The sequence below is a fragment of the Gracilinanus agilis genome, chromosome 3 (assembly GCF_016433145.1).
Source record: "Gracilinanus agilis isolate LMUSP501 chromosome 3, AgileGrace, whole genome shotgun sequence".
Classification (NCBI taxonomy): Eukaryota; Metazoa; Chordata; class Mammalia; order Didelphimorphia; family Didelphidae; genus Gracilinanus; species Gracilinanus agilis.
This window is the reverse complement of record NC_058132.1, coordinates 604,238,783-604,259,110: the sequence shown is the minus strand read 5'-3', so window position 1 is coordinate 604,259,110 and position 20,328 is coordinate 604,238,783. Positions and strand designations below refer to the sequence as shown.

The 20,328-nt window shown below is 34.2% G+C and overlaps 1 protein-coding gene across 2 annotated transcripts in view; it reads left to right on the top strand.

Moving 5' to 3' along the window:
- PTH2R (parathyroid hormone 2 receptor) overlaps positions 1 to 20,328 on the top strand; it is a 120,640-nt gene that overhangs the window by 41,711 nt on the left and 58,601 nt on the right. For both annotated transcript variants that reach the window (XM_044667507.1, XM_044667508.1), the window contains 3 exons: positions 275 to 461; positions 1,526 to 1,679; positions 15,836 to 15,896. In XM_044667507.1, coding sequence (XP_044523442.1) covers positions 275 to 461; positions 1,526 to 1,679; positions 15,836 to 15,896 — 402 coding nt within the window. The remainder of the gene's footprint in view (positions 1 to 274; positions 462 to 1,525; positions 1,680 to 15,835; positions 15,897 to 20,328) is intronic.

Below are 20,328 nucleotides of genomic sequence, written 5' to 3'. Positions count from 1 at the left end.
TAATTTTTCATTGGGCATGATAGAAAATTTTACTCATTTGATCTATGTGGGTTTGGGGACATGCTAATTTATTATTTTAAACATTAATTAGGTTTCAAATAACCCCCATTTTAGTAAGGGTCCTATAGTTACACTTGAGGTCATAGGTTAATGGATTTGCAAAAAGTTCCTTCTTTATTTAGATTCATGACATTTCTATTTGTTCCTTTTTCTCCCTTCTTGTTCCCTTAATAATTCTCTCCAAACCTTTTCCTTCTCTGTTTCCTGTTCTCAGGAGGCTGCATTGCACCAGGAATTATATCCACATGCACTTATTTGTTTCTTTCATGCTGAGGGCTGCAAGCATCTTTATTAAGGACAAAGTGGTCCATTCTCATGTGGGTGTAAAGGAACTTGAGTCACTTATGATTGGTGATCCACGAAATATAATGGTGGCACCACCAGTGGACAAATCACAATACGTAAGTATTGTCTGCTCATGAATGATTAGAACCCTTTTCAGAAAGAAAAAAAATAGTACACATGGCCATGACCATCCAGAAGAGGACACAAGAATGCCAAACAGTGGGATGATGCTACTTGTCTTGTCTTGCTTGCTTTGAAACCATTCCAATGAATACAAAGAAAACAAAGATAAAGAGATCTAACACATTGTTTCCTATTGTTGATTTCATTGCTTCTTCCTATTGTCCCTATTTTGATTTGTTCATGCATTGTTCATTTTTCTGTGTAAAAATGGATGGAACTTTTCAGTCAATACATCTAATCCGGCAACTTAGATTCAATTATATTTTAGAATCTGACTCTCATGACAGGTAGACGTTTTGATGTTAGACTCTCATTATTATGACCTGAATATCAAACCACAGGAATTCTGGAGTGTAAGTTACTGTCTTGACAATCATTCTAGTGTTTCCTCTTTTACTTCCTTTGTTTCTATGTACATCTTCAAAATGGAGAAAACAAGCCTTGTTTGCTCCCTGGCTAACAATAAATAGGTATAATTTTCAAATAATGAATTTGACTTTTCCCAGTTAATAGAGAGTAAAGTGCTCACCCATAAACTCGGACAATTGGATTTTGGAAGCAGTAGAGTATCCGGGAGTATTTGAGTAATCTAGGTCTTGGAACAACAAGGATAGTATATGTTCAATCAATACCTGAGTTAATCCATAAATCTGTTCGTTTTACCAGGTGAATCATTTTCTCCCTCCTCAATATTAGAATAAAAATTCAGGACTGGAAAAGTTTCTTTGTATATTCAGAGTTTATCACAGCATCTAGCACAGAATAGGAACTTAAAAAATAAATGCTTGTTGATTTGACGATTTTTCAAACTTCTTATAAGAAATCTGCTTAAAATGAAATCTCGGTGGTCTGGATTTTGTTTACATCACTGCATAAAGTGATATAATAATAAAAGCAAAAAAAGACCCCGTCCTGAGGTTTAAGGTTATGAAAGATGTCATATTGATGTTTGGTTCAACTGCATGGAGAAAGTAAAACTTGTCATTATTTTTAACAGGTGGGATGCAAGATTGCTGTTGTGATGTTTATTTACTTCTTGGCCACAAACTACTATTGGATCCTAGTGGAAGGCCTCTATCTACACAGTCTCATCTTTGTGGCTTTCTTTTCGGATACCAAGTATCTTTGGGGCTTCACCTTGGTAGGCTGGGGTAAGACTTTTAGGTTTCTTTTTTTTATCTGACCTTTAAGATTGAATCATTTTGATCATGATGCTTTTCTTTCTTTAGTGATCTAGTAATGGAAAGATAAATGGTTAAGCTACACTCCAACATGACATGATTTGAAGAGAAAGATCGGAGTCATATTTGAGGGTATTAATAATAACCTTCCTCTGATTGATTGTTCTTTAAAATGAAATTTGCTACAGGATAAAGATAAAGGAAAACTATGAAAAAATTGCCTGTCGGGATTTTATAGCAGCTTTCCAAGATTATCAAAATAAAACCACTCATTTCTTTTCTTATACAATATATTTCACTTTTTAAAAATGTGAAAGCAAAACACTTTGCTTCTCATGGTAATCATTTAAAAACTCTTAATAGAAAATAAGATCAATTAAATGGCTCATTTTGCTAGAACAGTTCACTTATAAAGATATTATATAATAAGAGATATAAATAAAATTCTAGTGCAAGAGGAAGCCTGCCTTTTTCTAAGAACTTTTCATGTCTTTCATTAGTCGTTAATGAAGTCAAAGATTATTTTTATTACAACTAAACCCATGTAACCCCTGTGTTATACTTAATTCTTTCAAACAACTAATTAAAACTTTTAACATGCATTCACTTGGTAGGACTCATAAAGAATTGCATTGTGTCCTACCTCATTATGATGTTTTCCTTAAAACTCAAGATTGATTTTTTTTAATTTTCTAATTTTATTTCTCATTCATTTGGGGGGGGGCATGTTTTCTGTTATTTCTTTGTTGTTTTATGTGTGTGTTGATGGTTTTGTTTTGGATCGCCTGATGTTACCTTCTAAGAAAGTAAGTCTTCATTCTGAGAAAGATTTCAAAAATGGAATTACTCATCCTAAAGTGGCTATAAATGGTATTTGTAAATTACAAAACTCGATGAACGCACGCGAGGACATCGTATTAGAGCGACCTCCCTGCTGTTCAGGATATTTGCTATATGGCATGATTAGCTTCATCCCCTGCTGCTTGGACATGGCTTTTGAGGATTTTCTTTGGAAATGAAGTAAAGACTTGATGACTAAAGTCATCATTAAAAACCTCAATAATAAATATAGTAATGAGTCTACATTTTTGTTTAAATTGAACTGGATTTTTTTAAATGTTATTTTATTTTTATTGAAATCTTTTCCTTTTATGTCACATCCATTTTAGATCTATCTATATCCTATCCTTTGTAGGAAAGCTTTCAAAAGAGCAGAGAGGGAGGTTTTCAGCAAAACTAAGCACTTCCACATAACCAGAGCAGGACGGTAGATATCATAGATGCCACATTACTAGTTCTCAAAGAAGGGAAGAAGGTCTATTTGCTCCACTTTGGGCAAGGTCTAGCTTTGCTTTTGTGTTTATTGTTCCTCTTTTCAGTCATTCTTGATTCTTCATGACCTCATTTAGGATTTCCTTGGCGAAGACACACTAGAGTGCTTTGCTATTTTCTTCTCCTGCTCATGCTGTAGGTGAGGAAAGGGAAGCAGGGTTAAGGGACTTGCCCAGGGTCACACAGCTTGTATGAGGTCAGATTCAAACTTAGGAAGAGGAGTCTTCCTGACTCCAAGTCTAGTTCTCTAGCCACTGTGGCTACCTAGCTGCCTGCTCAATCTTGGTCGTGGTCATTATTTGGACTTCAGTTTGGGTTTGGTTTTTTTTGGTTGTTGTTCCTTCCATTTACATTTTTTGTAGTCTCTGTTTATATTGCTTTCCTGGATTTGTTTAATTCGCTTTGCATCATTTCATATAAGTCTTCTAATGTTTCTATGAATTCTTCATTTAAATTATTCTTATGGATCAATAACATTACAGAGTTAGCTCAGTGTAGTGAATAAAGTCCTTAGATGTAGAGTCAGGCAGATCCAAGTTCAAATCCTCCCTCATATACATATTATCTGTATGAGTCTAGACAAGTTATTTTACTTCTTAGAACCTCCGTTTACTCATTTAAATTTTTTTAAATTAAATTAAATTTATTATTTAAAAACCTCACTTTCCATCTTAGAATCAATATTGTATATTAGCTCCAAGGCAGAAGAGCAGTAAGTACTAGGAATTGGGGGTTAAGGGAATTGCCCAGGGTCAGACAACTAGGAAGTATCCGAGGTAAGATTTGAACCCAGGACCTTCCATCACTAAGCCTGAGACTCAATCCACTGAGCCACCTAGCTGCCCTCAGTTTACTCATTTGTAAACAAAGAGGTAATAATAGTATCTGCCCTCTAAGATTGAGAATACATATAAAACATTTTAAGCTTTAAAGTGCTATATAAATATTATTTACTATTATTATCAGCTGTCATGTACCACAATTTGTTTAGCCATTTCTCAGTTGATGGGCATCTGCTTTGTTTCCATATTTAACATTCCATCTCCTGCCTTTGTGGAACTAGCTGTTTCACATGTCTATAACACACTCCCTTCTTACCTCTGTCTTATAGAGTCACCATCTTCCTTGAAGTCACAGTGCAAGCATCTGCATCATGAAAGTCTTCCTGATCCCACCTTCGCTAGTGCCCTCCTTCCCAAACTAACTTGGATTCTACTACTATTATACATCCGTATTTATATATTCTTTAAATTTGTGCGGTATATATATATATTATGTACTTATCCCTTTCCCAATTACAATGTAAGTGCCTTCCATTTAGGAACAATTTTATCCTTTTTTTATTTCTACCCCCAGAATACATAGTACCTGGCAACTTCATCAATATTTGACTGATGTGGCAGAAACATTAAGATCTCAAAAAATAGTGCTTTCATTAAGTGATCAGTGTTTTTAAGAGGGACATGGAGAGATGGGAAATGGGTCATTTTTATAACAGTATATAATTTTGGTTGCTCCCAAGGCAGCTCTTTGATACACATTGCTGGGAAATTGTTGATCTACACAGATAGAAAGAGTTAATCACAAGTCTATACAAAAGAATATGACAAATTCATATACCTGATCCAGTTTATTTACATTCTATATTTCATATAGGATTCCTTTTCAACCATCAGCCTTATAATCACAGATTTGGAAGGAGTCATACTGAATAAGAACCTTTTCTATAATATGTCTCAATTTTTTTGCTTTGAGATGCCAAGTAAGGGATGGGAAGTCCTTGCCTCCTGAGGCAGCCTATTTTGATCCTGATTATCTCTAACTCTTAAGAAAGCATACCTTAAATTAAACAGAAAACTGCCTCCCTGGAACCTCAATTCCTTGCTCCTAATATAGTCCTCTGGAGACAAGTAGAACAAGCTGAATTCTTTTTATATATGACAGGCCTTCAGACACTTGAAGATAGCTTTCATGTCCTTTTCTCCATCCTCCCTCAAACTTCTGTTCTCTAATTCCTATAGCTAGTCTTTTTTATGGAACCTAGCCACTTTATCATCAACCCTGAAACTCTTCCACACCTTTTCATTCCTCCTCAAACCTTCTGTGGCTTTCCTATACCTCACCCTCTCAGCTGAAAACTTTGTCTTATATTTTACAAAAAAATGAGGCAATTTACTGAGAGATCCTTCTTCTTCCTTCCTTCTCATCTTACAACACCTGGATGCCTTCTGCCACAATTTTTATCAGTCATCCTTTTTTGGTAACCTCTATCAATCATTCTCTTCTCATAGATATCTTCTTCTCTCTAGGTTATCATTTTTACTCTTTCCTGGTTCTCCCATCACTTCTCTGACTACTCCTAACTTTCCCATGACAGATCTTCACCCAAAACACACCTGCTAACCAGGTGTGTCCCCCAGGGCCCTGTCCTGGACACTCTTTTCTTCTTTATATTATTTCACTTCGTGATTGCATTAGTTCCCATGTTTTCAGTTATCTCTTTGCTTATGATTCTCAAATCCATTTATCCAGTTCTAACATCTCTATAGACCTCTGTTTCATGTCCAAACGCTTATTGAGTATCTTGAACTAGATGTCATAGAAGCATCTTAAAATCCACATGTCCAAAACTGAACTCATTCTCCCCCCAAAATTCCTTTTACTATTTACTATTATTTATATTTACTATAAACATTCTTAACATCTCTTCTGCTCATAGGGTACCACTTTTCTCCCAGGAACCTTGATTCATAACCCAGGTATCTTTCTTGACTCCTCACTCTCAATTTCCTCCCTATACAATCTGTTCTCCATTTTATCTTTATAACATCTCCAATATGCCCCCTTTCTCACCCTTGGCATTGCCACCACCCCAGTACAGGATCTTACTACCTCACACTTGGTATTTCAATAACCTGCTTATTGGTCTCCCTATTTCAAGTTTTCCCACTCTGGTTCATCTTCCATTTATCTGAAAAGTGATCTTTCTAAAGTACTAGTCTTAGTTATATTATATTATCTTAATTATATTATATTATCTTAATTATATTATCTCTCTATTAAATAAACTCTAGTGGCTCTCTACTTCCATGAAACTCTCCAGCATTCCAACTTGTTCCTCTCCATTTTTCTTGGTTTTCATATACCTTACACTCCCCCACCCCACTACAATCTACTGACACTGACTGCCTTTCTGTTCCTCCAACAAGATACTCTGTTTTATGACTCAGGGTATTTTACTAAATGTCCTCCATACCAGTAAAGTTCACTCAACTCATTTTGACCTCCTGGTTTCCCTGGCTTACTTCAAGTCCCAACTAAAATCTTATCTTCTACCAGAAGCTTTTCCTGGTCCTCCTAATTCCTTGTGCCTTCCCTCTGTTCATTATTTAAAATTTTGTCCTGTTTTTTTTTTTTTTTTTTTGCCTGCCGTCTCTTTTGATCTTTACCCCTACTAGACTGTGAACTCCTTGGGAGCAGACACTATCTTCTATTTCTGTTTGTAGCTCCAGCACTTAGCACAGTGACTGGCACATAGAAGGACTCTTAATAGAGGTTTAATAACTGTGTAACTGGCCACCAACCTTTGAATATTCTCTAGTTTGTTCATGTCCTTTCTCAAATCTGTCCTACAGAGCTAACTCTAGTATTCCAATTGTTTTCTGTTCAGGGCACAATAGAACAGCAAGACTATTACCATCATTCTAGATCACTTCTGTTAACCAGCTTTTTTTGGCTACTGAGTCATACTGAAGACTCATTGAATTCTTTTTTTAATTTAATTTTATTGATTAAGAAAAATTTTTCATGGTTACATGATTCATGTTCTTTTCCTCCTCTCCTCCTACCCCACCCCTACAACCAACCCTCAATTCCATTGGGTTTTACATGTGTCATTGATCAAGATATATTTCCATATTATTGATATTTGCATTAGGGTGATCGTTTAGAGTCTACATACCCAATCATATCCCCATGGATCCAAGTGATCAAGCAGTTGTTTTTCTTCTGTGTTTCTTCTCCCACATTGAGTTCTGGATTCACTGAAATCCTGACGTCTTTCACATCTGTACTGTTTTAGCTATATTTTCTCAATTTTTCACTTTTGAGGTTGACGTTTTTAGACTTCATGTGTTTCAGTTGAAATTTCGTCTTATATTCCATTTTTCTAGAGCTTGTTGAGATGTCCAAAGGATGTTCAAATGGATAGAGCACTGCTCATAGAGTCAGGAAGACAAGTTCAATTTTTTCCTCAAATGATGATAGTAAATATAAATACTAGTAAATAGTAAAAAAAATTTTGGGGGGGTGGGAAGGACTTTAGTTTCACATATGTGGATTTTAGGATACTAATAGGATATCTATTTCAAGATATCCAATTGATATGTGTGACCTTGAACGAGTCACCTAACTTTTGTGTCTCTGCCTCAGTTTCCTCATCTATAAAATAAGTATAAAAATGGTACTTACCTTACAGGGTTGTTGTAAGGATAAAATGAAGTATTTGTGAAGACCTTTGCAAAACTTAAACTGTTAGGTTAGTTGTTGCTGTTGCTGTTGTTGTTAGTTTGATAATTATTATTAATCTGAATCTGTCATCCAAAATGTTAGTTATTCCTTCCACAAGAAATGAATCAAAATATAAAAAGAGGATATAAAAATAGAGATGACTACAGATATAAGCTACAGCTAGATAACACAGTAAATAGATCACTGGACTTGAAGTCAGGCAGACTGGAGTTCCAATTCTTTTTTTGTTTGTTTATTTTTTGTTTTTTAATTAATTTCTTATTTTTAGAAAAATTTTCCATGATTACATAATTCATGTTTTTGCTTTACCCTTCACCCCTTCAAACTCCCCCCCCCCCATAGCTAACTCACATTTCCACTGGTTTTAACATGTGCGGTCAGTCAAGACTTATTTACATATTGTTGATAGTTACATTGGTGTGGTCCTTTCGGGTCTACATCCCCAATCATGTCCTCATCAACCCAAGTGTTCAAGCAGTTGTTTTTCTTCTGTGTTTCCTCTTCTGTAGTTCTTCCTCTAAATGTGGGTTGGAGTTCCAATTCTGCCTTAGACATAATACAGGCTTTGGCAAGTCACTTAGCCACTGCCTGCCTCAGTTTCCTCATCTGTAAATGGTGATAATACCTGTACCTAACTCATAATGGTATTGTCAGCATTGTATGATATAACATATAAAGCACTAGACAAAACTTGAAGCACTATATGAATGCTAGCTATTATTGTCACATATTCATTGTTGATAATAACATACTATTGATATGAAGTTCCACTGACTATTTAATTGAATTAAATCATCAATATTCTGTAAAATTTTTTTTTAATTTTCTTTCAATCCTAAAATAAATCATGATACTCTGTCTTGCCATGAAGCTAAGAAGACATTATTTTTGCTCCTGACTCCTCTTTCTAAACTTCCATCAGAAACATCTAACAATCAATATATTTCTGGCTGCTTTCCAGGATTCTTCAACTGTGTAATTCATAGAAAGGCTGATTCTAAATGTTCTTTCTAATATGTGATTTATTGGCTTCATTTGGGGAAAGGACTTGCTTGTATTCTTTGTATGCATTTATTATTATTATTAGAGGTTCTTACTTTAAGATCTATGTAGCCATATAAATAGTTAGGATTTTATTGACCATTCTGTTGATTTGTTAAGTCTGTTTTGTTGGTTCTTTATAGTGAAAGTGGAAGAAAAAGAGAATCATCTCTTTTAGTGGAATGGTGTAATCTCTGACTTGAGTTGTGTAGAGCAAAATGAAAATAGACAGGAAATTACTATTATAAAAAACTATTTTCAGTTTTTCATCATTCAGTATTAATGTATTTTTAATCTAGCATAAAATTCTTATAGAATAAAGGCAAATAATTGAAATAATTTCTCTTTCTTCATGTCTGTATTTATATGTAGATTTGTTATATTATATACATATCTATAGATATTTATAGCTATATTGGTTTTCTTTTGGTTTTTTTTCACCCAATTCCCATATATGTGATAGTTCTAATTAGTTTCACCTTGTTCTTTTTATTTTTATTATGCACTGTGTAATGTGTGAAAAGGTGGTTGATTTAGAATCAAAAGAACCAAATTAAAAAAAAATTTATTTAGAATATTTTTCCATGGTTCCATGATTACTGATTTCTGTCTCCCCTTCTTCCTTCCCTCCTCCTGAAGCTTACAAGCAATTCTATTGGGTTTTACATGTATAATTGTTCAAAACCTATTTCCATGTTATTCATATTTGTGGTGGAGTGATCTTTAACATTAAAACCCTAATCATATCTCCATCAAACTATATGATGGATCATATGTTTTTCTTCTGTGTTTCTGCTACCACAGTTCTTTCTCTGGAAGTAGATAGCATTCTTTCTCACAAGTCCCTCAGAATTGTCCTGGGTCATTGCATTGTTGCTAGTTGAGAAGTCCATTACATTCGATTGTGCCCACAGTGTATCCATCTCTGTGTATAAGATTCTCCTAGCTCTGCTCCTTTCACTCTGCATCAATTCCTGGAGGTCATTCCAGTTCACATGGAATTCCTCCAGTTCATTATTCCTTTCAGCACAATAGTATTCCATTACCATCAGATACCACAATTTGTTCAGCCATTCCCCAATCAAAAGGCATCTCCTCATTTTCCAATTTTTTGCTACCACAAAGAGCACAGGTATAAATATTTTTGTATAAGTCTTTTTCCTTATTATCTCTTTCGAGTACAAACCCAGTGGTGGTATGGCTGGATCAGAGGGCAGATAGTCTTTTAAAGCCCTTTGGGCATAATTCCAAATTGTCTTCCAGAATGGTTGGGCCAATTTACAACTCCACCAGCAGTGTATTAGTGTCCCAATTTTGCCACATCCCTTCCAACATTTATCACTTTTCTTTGATGACATATTGGCTAGTCTGCTAAGTGTAAGGTGGCACCTCAGAGTTGTTTCAATGTGCATTTCTCTAATCAAGAGGGATTTAGAACACTTTTTCAAAAGAACCACTTTCAGCCTCTATGAACTTGAACAAAGCACAATTTTGCTAGGCCTCACTTTACTCATGTGTAAAATGAAAAAATTTTTCTAGAATTTGGAGGTTCTTAGTGTATAATTCATATACTGAGTTTTTTAGAAATACTTTTATAATTTCATTTTCAAGATATTTAGCTTCCTTTGTAATACTATTTATTTTTCTCATGTGTATAAAAACATTATTCTGAGGAGCCCATAGGTTTCACCAGACTGTCAAAGGTTCTATGCAAAAAAAAAAAAAAAAAAGTTCGGAACCCTGAATTAGATGAATCTCAAATTTTCTTTTCAGCTTTAAACATATGTTTCTAAAAACTTGGTTGCTCATTACTTTGGAGCATAAAGAAGACATTAAAAATGGTATCTATGCTTCAGAAAATGGAATATTCTTTTCCTACTGTAACTGCAATTCTCTACCTTTTGTCAAATAAAACAATCTAAATTATATTTTGCCTTGTAAAAATACTACTATGGTTACAACTATAAAAACAACTATTATTGTGTTTATCATGTCCATTTGTTTTTCATTTTTGTCCAGCTTTTCATGACCCCATTTGGGATTTTCTTGGCGAAGATCTGGAGTGGTTTGTCACTTTCTTTTCCAAATCATTTTACATTTAAGGAAATTGGAGAAAACAAGATTAAGCGATTTGACCAAGTATCACAGCTAATGACTAATAATGTCATTTCCTTGTTGACAAGCCTCAGAAGAAACAGACCATCATTAATAAACATTTTGAAAAGAATATAAGAGACAGTATAAGGGCAGTGGAAAGAATGATGGAGATAGAGAAGCTTATTGAATCCCAGATTTGCTGGTTACTCCTTTTGTGAACTTAGACATCTTTTTCCTTCTCTGAACTTCATGTAATATGAGAAGATTGGACCAGATAGCCTCCTAAGGTACCTTCCAGCCCTAAATCTATAATCATCAGATCTTAGCTCATTCTGTTTAACTTAGTTTCAAGCATTGCCCCTGAGTTTCCTTTTTGAAGTATCATTTGCAATGGCATTCTACATGATTTTAGATCTATAATCAGGAAAGCTAGATTTGAATCCTGCTTTTAACATTTTCTACCTGAGTGTCTGGGAAAGTAACATAAACTCTAAATCTCAACTATCATCTATAAAATGAAGAGTTTGGCAGCCATACTACTGCTGGGTTTGTACCCCAAAGAGATAATAAGGAAAAATTATTGTACAAAAATATTTATAGCTGCATTCTTTGTGGTGGTAAAAAAAAATGGAAAATGAGGGGATGCCCTTCAATTGGAGAATGGCTGAACAAATTGTGGTATCTGTTGGTGATGGAATATTATTGTGCTAAAAGGAATAAATAATGAACAGGAGGAATTTCATGTGAACTGGAAAGACTTCCAGGAATTGATGCAGAGCAACACCAAGACTGAAACATTAGAGCACATTCCAATGTAATGGACTTCTCTATTAGCAGCAATGCAGTGATCCAGGACAATCCAGAGGAACTTATGAGAAAGAACACTATCCACAACTAGAGAAAGAACTGTGGGAGTAGAAATGCAGAAGAAAAACATATGATGGATCACGAGGTTCAATGGGGATATGATTGTGATTTTGGCATTAAAAGATCGCTCTACTACAAATATGAATAATATAGAAATAGTTTTTAAACAATGATACACATATGATCCAATGGAATTACTTGTTAGCTCTGGGAGAGGGGAGGGAATATGGGTAGGAAAAAATCATGAATCATGTAACCATGAAAAAACATTCTAACTTAATTAATTTTTATAAAAAGAAAAATACTTTCCCTCTTCTAAATTAATATATGAGAATCCCAAAATCAAGTGACCTTTAAGATTGGGTTTATTTTTCTGAGGGATTTACGGACGAGAACACTATCCACATTCAGAGGAAGAACTGCAGGAGAGGAAACATATAAGAAAAACAACTGCTTGAACGCATGGGTTGAGGCAGACATGATTGGGGATGTAGACTCGAAACCACCACACCAATGGAATTAACAACAATTTGGAAATAGGTCTTGATCAATGACACATGTTAAAACCAGTGGAAATGTGCATCGGCCATGGGTGGGAGGAGAGCAGGGGTGGGGGGGTGGAGGGGAAAGTAGGAGCTTGAATCATGTAACCATGTTAAAAATGAATATTAATAAATGGTTTAAAAAAAGATTGGGTTTATTTAAATAATAAAAGAAGAGACTGAAATAAGAGAAGTGATTTCCTCAAGGTCATGTCACTAATTACTGTTAAGGGACAGAAATAGAAGGCAAGTCTTCTTATTCCTAGGTCAGTTTTCCTCTTAAAAATAACACTTATCTAAAGAATCATTATAATGTTTTAAATAAAAGTCAAATTTTCAAAGATAGGCAACTATGTGTTGGGCATTTGTATATATTGGTTTCTATTCACCCCTGTGTATACATGTATTTTACATTAGATATGGTCTAAAAAATTATCTTGTTGAGAAACCAAAGTTTTTAGTATTCTTGCTTTTGAACATGCACGTTTTAGAAAGGAAGGGCCTGCATGCAAGGGGTTACAAATTGTAACTATGGGCAACAATTTTCTAAAATACAGTACCTGGTGAAATAGATTTTTTAAAATTCTGAATTCCAGTCATGTTTTCCACTAAATGAACAATATTAATTGAATTTTTAAAATTTAAGTACTACTGTTATACAAAATATTATATGAGGTGCTAAGGGCTCTGGAAGGAACAAAAGCTCAAGATAGTACCTTCCTTTTGAAGAGTTAACAGTTTGGTTTGGGACAAAGAATAATGTTTTTGTACTATATAGATATAGAATATAAAGTTCTTGAGAGCAGGGACTGGTTTACTCTTATATTTAATCTCCAGAATTTCGTACAATACCTGATACCTGCTAACTATTTAATATATATATATATATATATATCTGTTGATACACATAAAAAGAAAAATGAAATCATTTAGAAAAAGATATGTAAACATTTGGATATTAAAACATAAACTAAACCCATAGATACTGAAATGAACTGCATATAAGGCACAGTCAAAATAAGATTGAGGAAATTAAAATTTGTTATCTGGAAGATAAAACTTCAGAACTTGTATTCTGTATTGCAAACGGGTGCATATTAGCCCTGCAAAGCCTTAATGCAGAGTTTCTGACAGTTGGAAAGGGTTTAGAATCCTGAGGTTAGTCAGTTGACCCTGGGGACTCGATGAGAATAGAAGGGTCAACTGAGCTCTATTCTTTGGATTCAAAACTTGGCCTATATTCTGTAGCTTTTCTCTTAAAATTTGTTAGTTTAACCATTTCCTTTAGATCTCACTAACCTCCCTTATTCCCAATCATCATTTTCCCTTCCTAAATTTCTTGGGGTTTTGAAAGGAGGGTGGATCTGGGGTTAGCTTTCAAACTTGGTAGACATAGTTTCCTTGTAGTCAAATAGGGCTTACCCTTGTTACAAATTATCTCTTGAATCATTGTATCCAACTTTCCTAATCCTATAGGCTACAAAACCTCTCAGAGCTGAGTTAAGGCAGGTCCTTTCTCAGTCTCACGCTCCTGTCTCCTTCCCCCAACTGAAGCTTTCCCTAGGCTACTGTTAGAGTTACCTCGTATCCCTCCATCCCTTCCAATTAACTCTAAAAATCAATAAACCCTGTTTGTCACTTAATCAAACCTTTGGCTAGTTCATTAGTTGATTGATAAGAGAGGGAGAAGGGGAGAAAGGAAGAACATTCTCTCTGGGTCCTGAGGGAATTGGAGGTGTCCATTTTGGAGGAAGTGAAATCTCAATACTTCCTCTGAATCTTCCTTTGTGAACCTGAGAAACTGACTAGAAAGTCCTCTAGTCAGTTTCAACCCATTCTTGGCTGGCCCCAACCTTTGTCTGTAGAAGTGCCCTTCCTACTTGAAGAGCTCAGTTTGTTTCCCTCCAGTGTCTCTGTCTCAAACCTGAATACCCAGTCTGTGTACCCAGGCTGTGTCTCCCAGGCTGCAGCTCTCTGCCCAAAATACCTTATCCATTCCCTTGCAACTCTTTTATCTCTCCTACCACCTCAATTTATCAGGCACCACTATTGTACTCTCCTTATCTACTTACTGCCTTAGGGATCCACAAACCCCTATCCACAGTGCCTTATCCTTATTCACACTACCTTTAGTCCCTTACCTGCCTTATCCCTATTACAACCTTACCTCGGCCTTAATTTCCCTACTACCTCTAGCCTATTCCCTTATTACAACCAGCTCATACCCTAATAGCTTAATTCCCCTTATAACAATTCATAGGTGAGTTGGTATACAATATAAATTTCACCTACAAGTTCATAATGACATTAAGAGAAACAGAGATCCCTCAAGTAAAGGCTCTGAGACTTTTAATCTGGACTTTTGCCATATTTTTACTTTTGTCTTCTCGAATTCTTCTCTTACACTTCTTTTTCACATGGTGTCTCTAAGGAATACTCATGGACTTTAATGTTATCCTGTTCTTTTGATATTCAAAATTTTTGAAATGTATTTTTTATTTCCTTTATTGATTTAATGATGTGTTTAAGAGAAATTCTATGAATATTAGAAGAGACCAAGTTTCTTCTCTGTTATAATAAATCTGTCTAAGGTTCTGACATATTCTTTTTATGAAAGTATGTTTTGGTCCTCTCTTTTCATAAAGATATATATATATATATATATATAGATATAGATATATATATATAGCCAGTCATTTACTCATGAGTCATTCAATCTTTCCATTTTCTGTTGAGGTTTTCTAAAAACATATAATAATTATATTGTTGTGATATTGTATATAATTATTTTAGGAATCAAACTCTGAATCATCACCTTCTTACCAAGATGAAAGAAATAATAATCTTGGGATTCACAGTAACAATTACTCCACACCATATTTAAGTCATCATAAACAAGAACTGTCCTTATCTTCAAATGACAAAAAAGTGAAAATTATTCTATTCAGGCAATCTTAGTGAGTAAGTGGATTTCAATTTTATACTTGCCAAGCCTTCAACTTTCTAGACTAAAGTGTCTTAATCTATTCTTTATCTTTAAATGACAACTATAATTCCATGTTCTTGATCTTTTACTCTTCATTGGAATGCTGGAATGAATGATGTCTATCAATGTAAAATTGGAATCTAGATGTTGATACCCTACCATATTTTTGCCCTTAATTTCCGGAGCCACTTCCAGATAGAGTTTATTCCTATAACCTCTCACACTTCAATTAAATGAACAACAAAATTTAGGTTATCAATTACAAGAAAAACCAATGTTGGTGAAAAATTATAGAATGACAGATAATTCATAGAAGCATAGATGATAGGTTCAATATAATTCTCTAGTTCATATAAAAGTCATGGGAACTCTTCTAGAACACAAAGCAATATGACATCTTTAAATTTGTCAGTAACATACACATTTTATCTTGAGTTCAGCAAATATTTTTTAATGATAATTTTGCATGGTTAAAAAATTGAAACTGGGGGGCACCTGGGTGGCTCAGTGGATTGAGAGCCAGACCTAGAGATGGAAAGTCCTAGGTTCAAATCTGGCCTCAGACACTTCCTAGCTGTATAATCCTGGGCAAGTCACTTGACCCTCATTGCCTAGCCCTTACCGCTCTTCTGCCTTGGAGTCAATACACAGTATAGACTCTAAGATGGAAGGTAAGGGTTTAAAAAAAATTGAAATTGATGTTACCAAAAACATTTTTTTCTGACTTATAGGATTTCCAGCAGTATTTGTTGTGGCCTGGACAGTGGTACGAGCAATGGTGGCAGATGCAAGGTAAGTGAAAATAGAAAGGAGAAAAAGAGTATAAAAGTCTTTTCATTAGATATAACCTTTAACAATTTTAGGCATCTGGATCTTATCAATGATGGATCAAACTTCTTAGAAGCAAAAACAACTCCCTTGTGTCTTGTCCATTAGATGTTCTATAGACCAGACATAGTGCTGTCTCAATTTCTTCATCTAGTAAAGGGAAATTGAAAATATTTAACCAATAGCTAGCTTATCATCTGTCAGGGGGTACTATTGAGAAAATTTTTGCATTGGGTAGGAAATTGGTGAATATTGATCATTTTTACCCTTTTCTGTGTCATGGCCAAGCCTGTTAGCAATCTGTTAAAGTCTAGGTCCACTTCTCAGTACAATGATTTAAATGCATAAAATAAGATATAGGATTATAAAGAAAATAATTATATTTTGACTTAATTATTTAATTAAAGTTCAAAGTCCCCAGGTTTAGAATCCAGGGAAAAGATGATGTTTGAAGTTCTTTTCAACTCTAAGACTTCATCATTTCTTTTACTGAAATAAAAGAAATCATGCTATAAAGTTTTCAATAACAAAGAATGAAATAATATTCTGAAAGCTCTAATACCAAAAAAAGCTAAATGAGTATAATACAGTATATAATTTTGAAACATTTTCCTACCCACTCTTTTAAAAAACTAAAGTGGTCCCTTTCTATTCAGTTTTCCTTAAATAATTCAGTCTAGATATTCCCTTTTTTTTTTAACTTCTATGGCACTTGTCTATTAAGGATTTATTGGTATAGTCAGAGAATTAGCAATTGTTTAAGTCTAAACATTCCCTATTAAAGGGAGTGAAAAACTTAAGAATCTTTCTCCTAAATATACCATTGGAAACACTGTGGGATGTGTTAGCAATTAAAGGACAGTAAAAAATGCACTGTACATGAGACTGTTACCAGTTATCCTCTGTTGCATTGCTAGAAACTTGGTGAAATGCTTTTAATTGGCTTCAGGTGAACTTTGTGAAGAACCTTTCTCTTACCACTTCCACACCACCTTATTTCCCCATCTGTGTCTATTTCCCACTAGGGGATAAATGATGGATGAACATTAAGTTGTTTATTTTTCATCTTATCTCTGTTCTGAGCAATGATGAGTCAAACAAGAAAGAGGAAAAAAGGAAAATTCTATCTGATACAAATACTTTGCTGTTTTTGTAAAACTCATTAAGAAAAAGAAAATAATCTATAATGATAGTTTAAAATAAGATAGATTAGGTATTAATGAATTTAACCTTGTGTCATGTCAAATGCACAGAGCATAATTAATCATCTGTACATCCTGTACATTTCTATATTTGTGGTATAATTCTTTAACTTTTAGATTCTAGAAATAAAATCTAATTTCTAGGATAACTTAAATTCGATGATTAATTATGTACTCTTTCACATTGTGAAAGACGCTGGGGGAGAAACCAAGTTTAGATAAGACATAGTTCCTGCCTTCATGAAACTTACTCTCCAGTAGAAAGAAAGGACACATATGCAATAACTAAACTGAGAGAGAAAATTACAGTTAAAATAAGAGTTATAAATGAAGTCCTGGGTGAAGCCAAAGCAGATCCTTGCTTACTGGAAAGGATCAGGAAGGGCTTCAATGCAGAGAGTTACATTTGAGCTTGACTTTTGAACATACCATAGTAAAAGTTAAGAGTTGAAATTTGCAATAGAAATTACAGTGACCAGTCTTTGGATTGATGGCCTCATTAAGTTCCATCCAAAAAGTTGGGATGCTTTTACAAAAGGTTATGAAGGTACAGTTCACTCTAGACCTATCTTGATAAAAATATAGGTAGGATTTCAAAAGTTTGTTGAACCAAGAGGGGGAAAACCTGGACATTCAGTACAATCGATTACAAGGAAATGTTTACAAAAAAGCAGAGTCAAGAAGTTGCAAGGCCTTTATAAAGATACCTAGGAACTTTAATGTAACAACTAAATAAACTTAAATTTAAAAAAAAAAGATGGCGCCAGGGTTTCAATGTGGGAACCTGAGTGAAGGATGTTACTATAACTGAAGAATAATGATAATTATATCAGGATGTTGTATCAGATAAAGATGAAAAGTAGTAGTAATTCTGAATTCAAATCCCCAGCCTCAGATACTTACTAGCTTTGTGACCTTGTGTAGTAAGTCAATTCATCTTTGTTTGCCTCAGTTTCTTCAACTGTAAAATAGGAATAATAATGGTGCCTAAAGGTTGTGGTGGGGACCAAATGACATAATTGTAAAGCTTAGCAAAATGCTTGTCACATAGTAGGTGCTATATCAATACTGTTATTCTTGATTAATTGAGAGATTTTGAATAGAAGATGACATAACCAATTCTAACCATAATGATGAATAATCTGGAAGTAGTACAAAGTATGGAATTGAAAAGCTGATGGTAATAATCCAAGGGAAGCTTCAGCCGTCTGTGGAGGCATATTCTAAAATGGTCCCTTCTCTTTAACACGTAAGAAATACATAATTCTTCAAGAACTATGAACTTCTTTGCGTACATAATCTCATTTGGTCTTTATGACAAGTCTGTGAGGTAAGTTTAATAAGTATTATTCTCAATTTATAGAAGTATATATAGATGTCAAAATATTTATAGAGGCTCTTTTGGTGGTGGCAAAGAACTAGAAATTGAATGAATGTGCATCAATTGGGGAATGGCTGAACAAGTTCTGGTATCTGGTTGTAATAGAATACTACTGCATTGTAAGAAATGATGGGCAGGTTAATTTAAAAAATGGAAAGACTTACATGAAATTATGTAGAGCAAAATGTACAGAACCAAGAGAACATTATATACAGCAACAGAAATATTGTTTGAAGAATAACTTGTATTTGCCATGTCTAACTCCAGAGAAAGAAATTACAAATAAAAGCAAGCAAGATATAGTTTAACATATACAAGTTTTTTGGTTATATGATGCCTTCTGTAGTGCAAGGAAGGAAAGGAAGAAGAGAGATCCCTGGAAACTTTAATGTAACAAAAATAAAAAACAAAAACAAAAATAATTTAGATAAGGAAAATCAAGTTCAAGAAGGTTAAGTAATATGCCCAAAGTCCCATAACTAGGGTCATAAATGGGATTTCAACCCATGTATCTCAAGTCCAAGTCCAGCTGTCTCGGACACCAGGCCAAGCAAAGGAAAGAACATGGATGTAAGAAGAAATGCAAATGTATAATTAATAGGGCTTAGTTATTCCTATTTTGGTTTAGAGGTGGGGAAAAGGGGAGGTTAAAGATAGGAAGGAGATACCTGGGAACTTTAATGTAACAATTAAGTAGACTTAAATTTAAAAAAAGATGGCGCCAGTGTTTCAATATGGAAACCTGAGTGAAGAATGGTACTATAAAGAGAAACAAGGAATTCAGGAGGAACAGGCCATGAGTGGGGGACTGGGGGCAAAAATAAAAAGCTTAGTTTTAGAAATTTGGAGATTAAGGGGCCAGTGGGCTATAACAAGAAATAATCAAAAAAAACCTAAGATAAAAGATTTAGAGATGGTATCAAAAAGATTATGTTTAAAGCCATGGGAATATAGAATACTGATAAAGAAGAGAATACAGAAGGAAGAAAAGGAGAGAACCTTGGGAGACAACCACCTCAAAGGATCAGTTGGAAGAACAGGTGAAGAAGGCTAAAGTCTTTTCATTAATAAATACCAAAAAAAACCTTTACAGAAAAAGAAGAATGTAAGTAAAATTTCTTACTTTGGTGTTAATTTTCCCATGTTTTCTACAAGTTAATGAAACCTACAAGAAATGTTGAATCTCAATTACATTTGTTCCCCAAAATGCTTTGAATTGTTTGAAAGTTATATACCCTTTTAGTTGCATTAAAGTAAATTTTTGTTCAGCATAAAAATTCTCTGAAGATATGAGGTGGCTTTTATTGAAGTACAGGTAATTTATCTCCTCCTAATGAAATTTGGTCACCCTGTAGAAATGAGCAACTCTGAGATCTTTCTTGGGAGTTGAATTTTTAGCAAAGATATAATAAAATCCAGTGGGGAAAGGGATATCCTTCAGACTCTTCCTTGGTAAAGTATGAGATCAACAGAGGCCCTTGATTATTTTCTATCTAGACTACCTTGGCTGGTATTTATTTATTTTTCTCAGCATTCTGAACAGTTGACCTAAACATGATGTCACTTGGGAAACAATTCATTTGTTGTATGTACCACATATATCAATGTCAAGAATATGTTCTGAACAAAGTAGGACAAGATAAAAATACAGACTTAGTATTAAATTTAATTGTTAAAGCATTTATTAAGTGATTACTATATAGCAAATGCTAAGGGAAGATAGAAAAAGTAAAATCCCTGTCCTAATGGAACTTATACTTTATTTTGGGAGATAAGATATAAAAAAAGAATTAATGTTTTTTTCTCCTTTAAA